We start from the raw sequence: 13,102 nt of genomic DNA on the forward strand, positions 1-13,102 counted from the left end.
ACCGTAAATGAGAGAGCGGAAAATTACAGCTAAACACAAACACCACAAAAGTGTTAAAACTGCTCTGGTCCTTAACATACAAACATCGCAAAAACAGGCCGGTCCTTAAGGGGTTAATAACACTTGTGTAGAGATACCTTCTTTCCCTCACCAACAATTAGATAACCAAAAAATATATCATAAGTGAAAACTTGTAAAAAAATAGTGGAGTGCTAGATATAATAAAAGGTTATCTTACTCTTTAGAGTATTTAGATGAGGGAAAGTTTTAATAAAATACCATGTAAAACACAAAATTGAGAGAATATAAAAAAAAGGAAAGCAGTAATAGGGCAATATGTAGGGACAAAAATATGATGAGTTTGGATAATCAATATTCGCTTCGGAACCAATTTACAGCACCGGAATCGGAGATTTAAATCACTAATATCTGCTTTGGACAAAATTTACAGCACCATAAAATGAGATGTATCAACAACTGCATGGAGGCTGATGATAAACCAAATGCCTCCAGCAGGATAGACACTTGCAAATTATCATTCACTTGCTTTTTGCAAGTGAATCATAATTTAAAGAAGTATTTCCCCACTGGCAGTGCTAGCAGGGAGGCATGTCTTCTAAACATTAAAAACTAGCCCTGCCCAGTCGCTAGAAACTGCCCCATCCCCTTGCCATGGGCATGTGGTAGCATATGGATGTACGTTTCCTCCATTACAGCAATATGGAGGTCTTCATTTTTTTAATGTGGCGTCTGGCTAACAAGGGCTTACCAGCCACCACATAATTAACCCTCACACCGCCGGGGATTTTAATTATTTGCCCACTGGCAGGTAGTGGTGCCAATGAGCAAATCATTCAGATTTAATTTATTTGGGCCAAGATTTCAGCCGTCCATTTGGTTCAACTGAAATCCTGACCAAATCCAGGCACGCTTGGGGCCTGACTTACAAAATCCAGACATGAATAATGAATTTAACCCCTTAAGGACACATGACATGTGTGACATGTCATGATTCCCTTTTATTCCAGAAGTTTGGTCCTTAAGGGGTTAATAAACAATATCCAGACTTTGCAGTCTGCATGGCCCTGGTTTTGTCTTATTCGAACTTTATTGAGCAACCTTCCTAATTTTTATTTTTTTTTTATTTTCCAGCACAACTCTCAATTTCTCAGTTTAGCTATTTTGACCCTTTTTTTCAATTCAATTTTAATTTCCACATTAATAATCAGCTGTATTTTAATTTGAGTAACCCTTAACTAATTTTAATTTTCCATAAAAAAAAATAAAATAAAAAAAAATCACAGAGAAAAAAATAAAAAAATCTTGTAAACATCTGTTGCTTTCTAAAGCACTTTGGCCCCGCACCCCAACGGTTAAACGTGTCCAGTGAGAAAGCCATGGGAATCCAGGACAGCGTGGAGAGGAGGGCAAAGGCATAAATAATAAAGAAGAGCTGGGAGGCGTCTTGTAAAGGAGCAGAGTGAAGGGGGTGAGGGTAATGGGAGGGGTTGTGTCAGCACTTGCAGGCTCAGGGGCGGGGCTGCGGGGAGGGCTTTGTGTGCAGGAATGTGTATGCTAAGGCTGCTGGGATCTAATGAGTTATCAGCCAGATCAGGTCTCACTGGAAGAAGCTCTTCGTCTTGACAGCATTCTCAATGGAACACTAAGAATCAACTTTAAACTCGTTCTTCTTACTCACTCAGGTTCCTGTATGTTCCCCAACTTGTGGATCTGATGTCCTGGGAGCTCATCCTGACCGCACACATCCTCCCCTAGATCTGCAAGGTGATCTGAGCCTGCCTGGCTGCCTATTTATGTGCTTGTGTCTCGGTTGCCTATTAAGGGATTTGCAAGGCAGAGAGGATCTGAGCCAGGGCTTGTCATATTGTAATCATGGGGCTGCAGCCCTTGGAGTTCAGTGAATGCTACCTGGACAGCCCTTTTCTGAGGGAAAGGATACGGGCACACGAGGTGGAGTTGGACAGAACCAACAAGTTTATTAAGGACTTGCTGAAGGATGGGAAAAACCTCATTGCTGCTACCAAAAGTAAGTGCCCCCATTGTGCTGTGTCCCTTCCACAGAAAGCTGGGACTGCACGTTGTCCCAAGGCTGCTCTGTTAATGATGTGGCAATTGGCTGTAAACAAAGTGACACAATGCATGTCACCTCAAGGAAGCAGAAAGTAAACACAAAGAATGGAAACATGCTCTCCAGGCGTCAAATGTATTCCTTAATGCTATTTATCAAGTGAAAAATCTCTAGAGTTTTTATACTAAACCTTTCTGATGATTTGAAAGCTGATTTTTGCTAAACTAAGATTTAACACAGCGAAGATGGTACATTTGTATAATTTTGTACCAAGTATGTTTTCACCACTGCTTTGTGATGTCTCTGTATATATTTCCTTATGTGGTAATTTTAGTTTGAAAAATTATGAAAGATCATGTATGTGTTTCATGAAAGATGTGGGTGTTTCTGCTGGTGTGGCAGCTAGTGCATGTCTTGCAGTCTCACTGCCATTAGCAATAATGGTACATGCATAAAAAAATGTAACTTAAAAAAAAAAATCACTATACTTATCTGTATCATTGCACCTAGTCAGAAGCAGGTCAAATACCCAACCTCTAACAATCTGTGCAGGCATTCCAGAGTGTCAGGTAATAATTGGACTTATTGTTTGTGCTGAAAAAGTTCTAGAATAGGTGTCTGCTCACTTACAAAATGATAAACTGACCATCGCAGTGTATAGATTCAATAATGACAGATACTGTTCTGTTCATAGTGAAAAAGAAAAACACAGGTTGCAATATTTGCTAAAAATGTGGTGTTTTCATTTTCTGCCTAAGGTATAATGGGAAGGGAAATATAATTACATGTACCCCTCCTTGGCATCCCCATATTTCTTTTCAGCTCAAACAGAATTTATTTTCCAGGAGCCTGCATGTTTCAAACATGAGATTCAATATAAAATGGGGGGGGGGGGGGGGGGTCTTTGGAAGATCACACAACACCACAGTATCCTCAACAAATGACCCAATGTATGCCAAGTGAGGTGCTTATATTCTTCAGTTTTCACTTGTGATGGCTAATGTGAAATGGCCTCATGTTATAAAAATTTGCATCACAAATGAAACAAAGTAGTTCCTCCGTCTTTTAACTCCATTGGAATTTCAGCCAAATTCCAGCGTAATCTTACGAAATTTTTTATAAAAATAAATAAATAAATAAAAAACTAGAAAAACCTCCAAAATTACAATGTGAATTAAATGTTGGCATTTAGTTCAGAATCCCTCTTTTTAATTTTTTTTTTTTGCTTTGATTAAAGTAACCCAGACCGCTGCATCACAAAGAAGTGTTTTGGCAGTATCACTGTCCTCTTTTTAATTCTGCAATTAAAAACATTGGAGGTTTTTAGACTTTGCAATGTTTACATTTCAGGTTTAAGTCTACCTCTAATTGCTGTCGGTATGCATTGAGTAAGCACCCACCAGAAAGCATTGATTCAATGCGCATTAGGTCCCCAATGATTAAGTTCATTAAAGTGGTCTGGGTGCGTAGTCCCAGGTACCTTACCCCTGCAAAGGGTGTCACTATATGGAGCTACAGTGCCAGGAAAACAACTTTGTTTTCCTGGCACTATAGTTTCTATTTAATGGGCAGCCCCTACTCTTTACTCAATTTAAAGGAACAATCAAGGTATCATAACAACTGCATCTCAATTATGGTGCCTTGAGATTCTAGCACCATCTTACCATAAGAGTTTAAGCCAATGGGTCAACCACAAAGTTGCAAAGACAGTGCCCGCCTGCTGCTCTGCCCCCTCGGACTAGTTGCGGCTATAGTCTATGAGCACCAGCTGACACTCTCTAAAGTTAGATCCCCAGATGTTGTACAACTACAGTTTCCATGACGCTTTGTCATTCGAAAGACATGCAAAGCATCATGGGAGTTGTAGTTATACAACATCTGGGGGTTTACCTTTTGGGCACCCTAAGACTATAGTTTGTTCCCCATTCACAAAACTGTGTTGTATGTACAATTCTCTCAGACTATTACAAGCCACCAAGGCAAGCCTTCCTGGAATGGACAGCGGCCAGAGGAAGAAACAGGATGCAGAGCTGTCGAGCACTGGGGGACCGACTGAATTGGTTAAACTGGTGGAAAACCATTTGACCCCTGATGTTAAGATGGTGGCCATGCCCTCCTGCCTCCATAACATCTTCATTGAGTTGCGATGGAGTGGTAGTAGACTGCCTTTAAATAATGCATATGTTTTCAGTTGTAATTTTGATATTTTCCTCTACTTTTCCTTTTTGTTGATATTGTTGTGTCTCAACCTCCTCAGCTTGTTCCATACATGTGTTTCAGAGTTATACTCCTGTTTTGTAGTTATGTATACTGGCCCAACAATTGGATTTACCCTTTGATTAAACACCATGGTGTTCCCAACCAAAAGCCTTTGTAATACAAGCCTTTTGCTGAGCACAGATCTAGTGGGAAAGCTTCACCGATTCACGAGTTGGTGTTCTGCTAATATGTTTTGAGAATCTTGCATTTTTATGTCTGTTAATTTTGTGCAGCAGAGTAATTTTATTTAATTTCTTTTTAAATAGTTTTTTTTTAATTTTTAATTTTACTTTTTAGGAGATATCTGAAATATTTGTGTCACTTTCCCCTTCCATTATATGTATAGCTTGGATATTTATTATATATTCATTAATGTTGTCAGGGTTGATCAGCAAAATAGAAAATTCTTCCATATGCATTGTAATTTTTTTCACAGCTAATAATCATGGCAGGATTACATTCCCATACTTTTATATCTAGCTACAAAAACCACTACAGACAGATATGTTTATTTAGTAGGCAGTGCTGGGTGTAAGAAAATTCAAAATTTTACCTTTCTATTGTGAGAGGAGGAGCAATGCATTAGTTAAAGGAATACTATAGACCAGGGGTTCCCAAACCAGTCTTCATGCATCAACAACAGTCTTTGATGTATGTGTTTTATTCCAATAGAGATACTGACAAAACCTGGACCGTTTATCGGTCTTGAGGACTGATTTTGGAAACACTGCTATTTGTTAAAGTGCTTGGAGTCCCACATCGCTCTCCCTCCATTTAGTGTTAAACCATTTTCAAGCTGTTTAACATTGATTGAGATTCCCTAACCACTCACAGCCCAGCCCCAAAAGAAGGTATGGTAAAGTCAGAGATTGCACACTTCCTTCTAGCCATGCCAATTTATACCAGTAATGTGCGGCTTTGATAGGCTAAAATTGGTCATGACACTCTCCGCTAATCACAGCCATCCATTGCTGTTCAAGCTAAAGCTTCTTCGTTAAACCAGGCAGATCAGAGGGGATGGGATGTTGGGGACTCTCGTTTAACATTAAAACCTTAACAACTGTTTAACTTTAATCAAATTTAAGTTTATTTGGCATATACTTAAACTACAGATGGGCAGCAGTGTAAGGGAAGCAGTGTAAGTATATTGTCAGCTTCATCTACGTGTTCATTTATGGTTTTCCCAAGCTACTTATTTTTTGTTGTTGCTATAATGCTTGTATGTGGAATAGAATGTGATGGCAGATAAGAACCATTCGGCCCATCTAGTCTGCCCAATTTTCTAAATACTTTCATTAGTCCTTGGCCTTATCTTATAGTTAGGATAGCCTTATGCCTATGCCACGCATGCTTAAACTCCTTTACTGTGTTAACCTCTACCCATAGGCGTAGAGGTTAGCCCCGAGAGAGGCTCTGAAGAGCTCCGTGCCCTCTCGCGATCTCTGATATTTTCAGAGCGTTGCCGTGGTAACTCGCGGCAACGCTCTGAAACTCCAGCTCTCGCGAGAGGAAGGTATGGTCTGTACCTTGCGGAGGTACAGACCACATCACTAGCCCACTGGATCACCAGGGATGACCAGCAGCATGCTCCCTCTCCCCCCTGCAAAGGTAATAAGGTAACAAGGGGAAAGGGAGTAAATGTGGTGTAGGTTTTTTTAAATTTTATTTAAATAATGAAACAATCAAAATATATACATAAACTATACCCCACCACTTACTCACTACACCCTATATACACACTGCACCTACACACACTATACACCCCCTGCACACTACACCCCCTATACATAACACTACACTCCCTGCACCTGCACCTACACACTATACCCCTATGCATAATACTACACCCCCTGCACCTACACACACTATATACACACTACACCCTCTGCACTCACACACACTCTACCCCCTATACACTGCACTCAATCACTACACAAACTCTATACTCCCTATACACTGCACTCAATCACTACACAAACTCTATACACCCTATAAACACACATATTACACTGCATACACACACACAAAAGCACTACACACTCTATACCCCTATAAACACCTCACCACTGCATTCATACTATGCCAATATACACCTCCTGTGCACCCACTGTACCCCTATGCACACACAACTCCCCTAAACACACACTACACCCCCTATTATTACCACACCAATACACATATGTGCACAACACCTATACGCATACACACAATGCCATCCCCTGCAACTCCTAGATACACGAAATACAGTCCTTACATGCAAACGCAACACACCACTAGGCACACACACTCTAAAGACCCTATAAACAAACAAACACACACACACACACACACACACACATATAATATACAGCCCAAATACACACCTATATACTACAGGCCCCAGCTACATATTATACACCACAAACAGACCCCTTTACACTCTACAGCATAACCGGTCTCCTCTACACACATGCAATCACAAAAAATATCCAAACACACATAACACCGCAGGGAGCATTCCCACACGTGCAAAACACATGTTAACAATCTTTTTTGACTACTGGGGACACCAGAGACAAGTCACTAGGACGTTTTCTCCATCAGACAGCACTGAATGCTCTGGTGGGGTATCACACTAACATAACAATTGGGAGGGCGGGGAGTGCTTGTCAATGGTGACGATATAACGCGCCACATTTCTGGCCCACCCTTCCTAGTGGGCTGCTCTGCCTGGGCTGACTTTTTGTCCCAGTCCAACCCTGTTCACCGGCCCACAGGCAGGGGAGGACCCGGGAAGCTCTAGCCAGCAGTTCCGCTGGGTTCCTCTTGCGAGTTCGGAGCGTTGCCACAGCCATGCTCAGATCTCGTGAGAGTGAACTCTAGCCCTGCAAGCTAGAGTTCACTCACTAGGACCACCAGGGATCAGGCATGGCAGCACAGACACACACACGCACTAACAGCACCCGCACACACACAGCAGTATGTGTGTATGTATGTGTGTATGTATGTGTGTATGTATGTGTGTATGTATGTATGTATGTATGTATGTATGTATGTATGTATGTATGTATGCGGCGTGTGTGTTTGTGCTTTACCCTAATGCAGCGGTTCCCAAAGTGTGGGTCGCGACCCACTGGTGGGTCGCAGGGCGATTTCCAGTGGGTCGCGTTGACCCACACATCCAGGGCCACCAGGGACTCGGGCAGGCAGACTGACACCAGCAGGGTGCCCAGCGGCTTGCCCTGTATGCCGCCGGACTCCCTCCAATCAGTCTGCCCAGCAGCTCCGGTCTGCAGCTCCGCCGGGTGCAGAGCTGCAGACCGTGTGATAGAAGTCTCGCGAGCTCCCAGAGCATTACGGCGGAGCTGCAGACTGGCGAGTTAAACCACCGGACCACCAGGGGGACACTGGACCACCAGGGAATTAAATGAAGGTAGGACACAGCCATTAGACATCCCCCTCATGTAACCCCTTCACACTCTGCCCTCCCCATGTAACCCATTCACTCCCTGCCCTCCCCCCACAAGTAACCTCTTCACTCCCTGCTCTCCCCCCAATGTAACCCCTTCACTCCCTGCTCTCCCCCATGTAACCCCTTCACACCCTGCCCTCTCCCCCATGTAACCCCATCACACCCTGCCCTCTCCCCCATGTAACCCCTTCACACCCTGCCCTCCCCCCCATGTAACCCCTTCACACCCTGCCCTCCCCCCCATGTAACCCCTTCACTCCCTGCCCTCCCCCCATGTAACCCCTTCACACCTGCCCTCCCCCCATGTAACCCCTTCACTCCCTGCCCTCCCCCCCATGTAACCCCTTCACTCCCTGCCCTCCCCCCATGCATTCAGACGCAAAGATTACAAACAAGTACACCACTACATTCCAATGGCAACAGTACATACAAATACACCCATACATGCACACAGAAACATGCTTACATTCAAACACTGCTCACAAATATAACCCTGCAATGATGCGAAAATGGTAGATCCCCATCTGGTATAGCATTGTTGAAGTTCTCCGACAGTTGGAGATCTACCTTTTGGCCACACTTGCACTAGAGGGGGGCCCAGAAAACATATTTGCACCAGGGCACTCTCTACATTAGTTCCACCACTGGGATAATCAATGTGAGGTGCCTGGATGAAAGAGCAGGACACAGCACTTCTGATGCGGAGTCTGTGAGTAAGCAGTTGTATGTCTCTAAAACTGATTGCCATGATGTGCAAAGTTTCTGCCTCTAAAACTGCCATGATATCCCAGAATTATGCCTCTAAAACTGGCATGTTATGCCAATGTTATGCATCTAAAACTGATTGCCATGGTGTGCCAATTTTATGCTTTTAAAACTGATTGCCATGGTGTGCCAATTTTATGCATCTGACTGTTTGTCATGGTATGTCAATTGTATGCCTCTGAAGCTGATTGCCATGATGTGCCAAGTTTATGCATCTAAAGCTTATTGCCATACTGTGCCAAGTTTATGTATTTACAGCTGCCAAGATGTTCCAATTTTATGCCTCTAAAACTGATTGCCACGGTGTTCTGAATTTATGCCTCTAAAGCTGGTTGCCATGGTGTGCCAATTGTAAGCCTCTAAAACTGATTGCCATGGTGTGCCAATTGTATGCACCTAAAGTTGCGTTTAAGTGCCAAGTTTATACATCTAAAACTGATTGCCATTATGTACCAATTTATGCATCTAAAGCTGATTGCCATGGTATGCCAATTTTATGCATCTAAAGCTGACATAATGTTCCAATTGTATGCCTGTAAAGCTGATTGCTATGGTGTGCCAATTGTATACCTGTAAAGCTGATTGCCATGGTGTGCCAATTGTATGCATCTAAAGTGGATTGCTATAGTGTGCCAAATGTATGCCTCTAAAGCGGTTTGCCATGGTGTGCCAGTTGTATGCCTCAAAAGCTGATTGCCATGGTGTTCACTTTTTTAAATCAAGTGGGTCTCGAAAAATTACCGTTTTGAAAAGTGGGTCTCGGCCCGTAAAAGTTTGGGAAGCCCTGCCCTAATGCAATAGGCTGCGCACGCCTATGCCTCTACCACTTCATGCACCCACTACCCTCACAGTAATTAATTCACCATGCACGTACAGAAGATTGGTGTTTGCTGATATTATGCCTATGCCATGTGATTTCTTACAGTACTCCACAATTTAGCTTGTAATCAGGAAGATACACTTAGTTACTGTGTTCTCTTTTCTTGTGCTAGTATTTCAGTGATGTGGTTTTACACCACAAGGAAAGCAATAATATTTTAGCAACTGTTATTTATGTTTTAGTTACATTATACAGGAAAGTTAATCGTAAAAGTAATATGAATAATTTCACTGGGAAAATATGGAATTGGTTGTAGATTTTCTAAAAATCATTAGAAGAAACTCTCTTTTTTGAAATCTCCAGAATTTGCTTCAAATTCCCAGGATTTGTTACTACTGCTGAGAGCTCTGGGATTTGCAGTTCAGCTGTCGGCGTTCTCTAGAGCAGTGCTCCCCAACCTTTTTATCGCCGCGGACCGGTAAACGTTTGATAATTTTTTCGTGGCCCGCTTGTTTTGATTTAATAAGACAAAAAAACAAACAGTCACATATATTAAAAAAACACGCAGACACATACATAGTCAGAAAATCACAAACACAGTCACATAAAGACATAGACTCAAAATTGTGTGTGAGCGGTGCAGTGTGTGTGTGAGCGGTGCAGTGTGTGTGTGAGCGGTGCAGTGTGTGTGTGAGCGGTGCAGTGTGTATGTGAGGGTGGCAGTGTGTGTGTGAGAGTTGCAGTGTGTGTGTGTTTGGGGCGGTGTGTGTATGGGGGCAGTGTTTGCGGGGCAGTGTGTGTAGTGTGTGTTATGGGGGCAGTGTGGGCAGTGTGTGTATGGGGCAATGTGTGTAGTGTTTGTATGTGGCAGTGTTTGTGGGGCAGTGTGTGTATGGGGCAGTGTTTGTGGGGCAGTGTGTGCAGTGTGTCTATGGGGGCAGTGTTTGTGGGGCAGTGTGTGTAGTGTGTTTGTGGGGCAGTGTGTGTAGTGTGTTTGTGGGGCAGTGTGTGTAGTGTGTGCATGGGGCAGTGTTTGTGGGGTAGTGTGTGTATGGGGCAGTGTTTGTGGGGTAGTGTGTGTATGGGGCAATGTGTGTAGTGTGTGTATGGGGCAGTGTTTGTGGGGCAGTGTTTGTGGGGCAGTGTGTGTATGGGGCAGTGTTTGTGGAGCAGTGTGTGTAGTGTGTGTATGGGGCAGTGTTTGTGGGGCAGTGTGTGTGTAGTGTGTGTATGGGGCAGTGTGTGTAGTGTGTGTGTGGGGGGCAGTGTTTGTGGGGCAGTGTGTGTAGTGTGTGTGTATGGGGCAGTGTTTGTGGGGCAGTGTGTGTATGGGGCAGTGTTTGTGGGGCAGTGTGTGTAGTGTGTGTGTGGGGCAGTGTGTGTATGGGGGGTAGGGAGGCCTTTTATTTATTTATTTATTTAATTAAACTTAATATATTCATGTCCCCCCTCCCTCCTCTCCCCCCTCTTACCTTTACTGTGAGGAGGGGGGACATTTCTTAGTCCCTGGTGGTCCGGTGGGGATTCCCTGGTGGTCCAGTAGTGGTGAGATGAACTCTAGCCTGGCTACAGGGCTAGAGTTCACTCTCGCGAGATTTGGAGCGTTGCCGTGGTTACCGCGGCAACGCTCCAAATCTCGCGAGAGGAGGACCCGGAGGAGCTGCAGGTAAGAGCTCCCGGGTCCTCTCTCATTCCCTCCGCTGACGGCTGTCAGCACAGTGCCTGCGGACCGGGGAGGGAGATCTCTGATCTCCCCTCCGGTCCGCAGGCACATTGCAGGGCTGGCACTTGGGCAATGCCAGCCCTGCATTAGCCGGCAGGCTCGCACACCCCTGGGCGGCCCGGTACCGTTTGATCCACGGACCGGTACCGGTCCGCGGCCCGGGGGTTGGGGAACACTGCTCTAGAGAGATGAATAGTTTGCAGCCAGACAAAATTAACATTAATCATCTAAAAACAAACCAGCCAACCAACCAAAAAATACAGGCTGTGAGCATTTTGTGAACAAGTTAGCTGTACATGTATAGAGCACCTGTACAAGCAAGCAGAAAAAACGATATAGAGCTAAACATATGTGAGATGGTTTGGGAAGTTCTCTGAAAGCATGATTGTCCTAACTGTGTACCTTACTTTGTATACATTTCTTATTTCTTATCCAAGTAAATGACAATAAACCTGATTATATAACTTGTGCAGTACTTTGTTTACATACCTAGAAGACAACTGAAACTCTGCATGGGAATTTTACTGCTGCTTGTTCACACGACATAAAGACAGGTTTTTCTGAATTGGTCCTTTCTAAATAACAATGCGTCAGTTGTCACCTTTGTCTTGTTCTATGCCAACGACGCTTAAAGAATATTTAAAGATATATGCTATTTTGTTCATTATAAAGACTTTTATTTTGTACCCCTTAAAAGATTCCTGTAAAAAATACAAACCGGACAAAATGTTGTTTTGACATTTTATGGACAGGATTTGAGTTTTCCTGATAATAAATTGAAAGTTATGACTTTCAAGTTATGATTGAAAGTTATGATGTGTATTGTTTGGGGTTTCAAATATTTGGTTACAAATGCTCTATGAGCCCAGATACTCAACCATCTGATTTATTGTATATGCAATTGTGCTAACAGATCCATGACATTCACAGACATGCACCCTCTGACATTCCACATATAAAAACACCCCTGCCTAAACACACACACACCCACTGGCACTTCACATACACGCACACACATAATTCAAAACAGAATACAGTTCTTGTGCATTATTAGTTGGTGAGTAATTTGTAGGTCTGGCAAGTAAAGTAGCTTAGAACATTTACAACTTTGGGCCTTTTTGCTGGTTTGTGTGATAAGTAGAGAAAGCACTCCTCTGAGCTAGGCTGTTGTTCAGGGGCGGACTGACCGGTCGGGCACTTCGGACGTGGTCCGAGGGCCCGGCCGGGAGGGGGGCCCGCCGCAGCCGTGCACATAATGTGCACGGCTGCAAAGTTATTCAGTGTGGAGATTGGGGCCCGGCGCTGTAATATACTTACTGCTGTATCAGGAGGAGGAGGAGGAGGAGGAGGGGCCCGGTCCTGTGCGCGGAGGCGCGTCGACGTCACTACGTGACGCGATGACGTCGACGGGCGCCGCCTGCATGGGACCGGAATCCACATGGGTCGGCCATCTTCACATCACAGGCCCAGCAACCAGCCAGGTCAGCCACATACTCCCCGGCCAGCCACAGACCCACAGGGCCCCCGGCCAGCCACAGACCCACAGGGCCCCAGGCCAGCCCCAGGCCAGCCACAGGGCCCCAGGCCACAGTCACAGGGCCCCAGGCCCCAGCCACAGGGCCCCAGGCCCCAGCCACAGGGCCCCAAGCCCCAGCCACAGGGCCCCAGGCCAGCCAGCAAGCCACAGGCCCCAGCCACAGGGCCCCAGGCCCCCAGCCACAGGGCCCCAGGCCCCCAGCCACAGGGCCCCAGCCACAGGGCCCCAGCCACAGGCCCCAGGCCAGCCAGCCACAGGGCCCCAGCCACAGGCCCCAGGCCAGCCAGCAAGCCACAGGCCCCAGGCCAGCCAGCAAGCCACAGGCCCCAGCCAGCAGGCCCCAGCCACAGGGCCCCAGCCCCAGGCCCCAGCCAGCAAGCCACAGGGCCCCAGACCCCAGCCAGCAAGCCACAGGGCCCCAGACCCCAGCCAGCAAGCCACAGGGCCCCAGGCCCCAG

At 45.2% G+C, this 13,102-nt stretch overlaps 1 protein-coding gene across 4 annotated transcripts in view; it reads left to right on the top strand.

The window, feature by feature from the left end:
* The first annotated feature begins 1,564 nt into the window (after positions 1 to 1,564).
* ARHGAP10 (Rho GTPase activating protein 10) overlaps positions 1,565 to 13,102 on the top strand; it is a 338,956-nt gene continuing 327,418 nt past the window's right edge. For 3 of the 4 annotated variants that reach the window (XM_063458486.1, XM_063458488.1, XM_063458487.1), the window contains exon 1: positions 1,565 to 2,047. In XM_063458486.1, the coding sequence (XP_063314556.1) occupies positions 1,894 to 2,047 (154 nt within the window). In that variant the 5' untranslated portion in view covers positions 1,565 to 1,893. The remainder of the gene's footprint in view (positions 2,048 to 13,102) is intronic. The other variant, XM_063458490.1, reaches the window with a different exon arrangement.

Source organism: Pelobates fuscus, chromosome 6 (assembly GCF_036172605.1).
Source record: "Pelobates fuscus isolate aPelFus1 chromosome 6, aPelFus1.pri, whole genome shotgun sequence".
In the NCBI taxonomy this organism is placed as follows: Eukaryota; Metazoa; Chordata; class Amphibia; order Anura; family Pelobatidae; genus Pelobates; species Pelobates fuscus.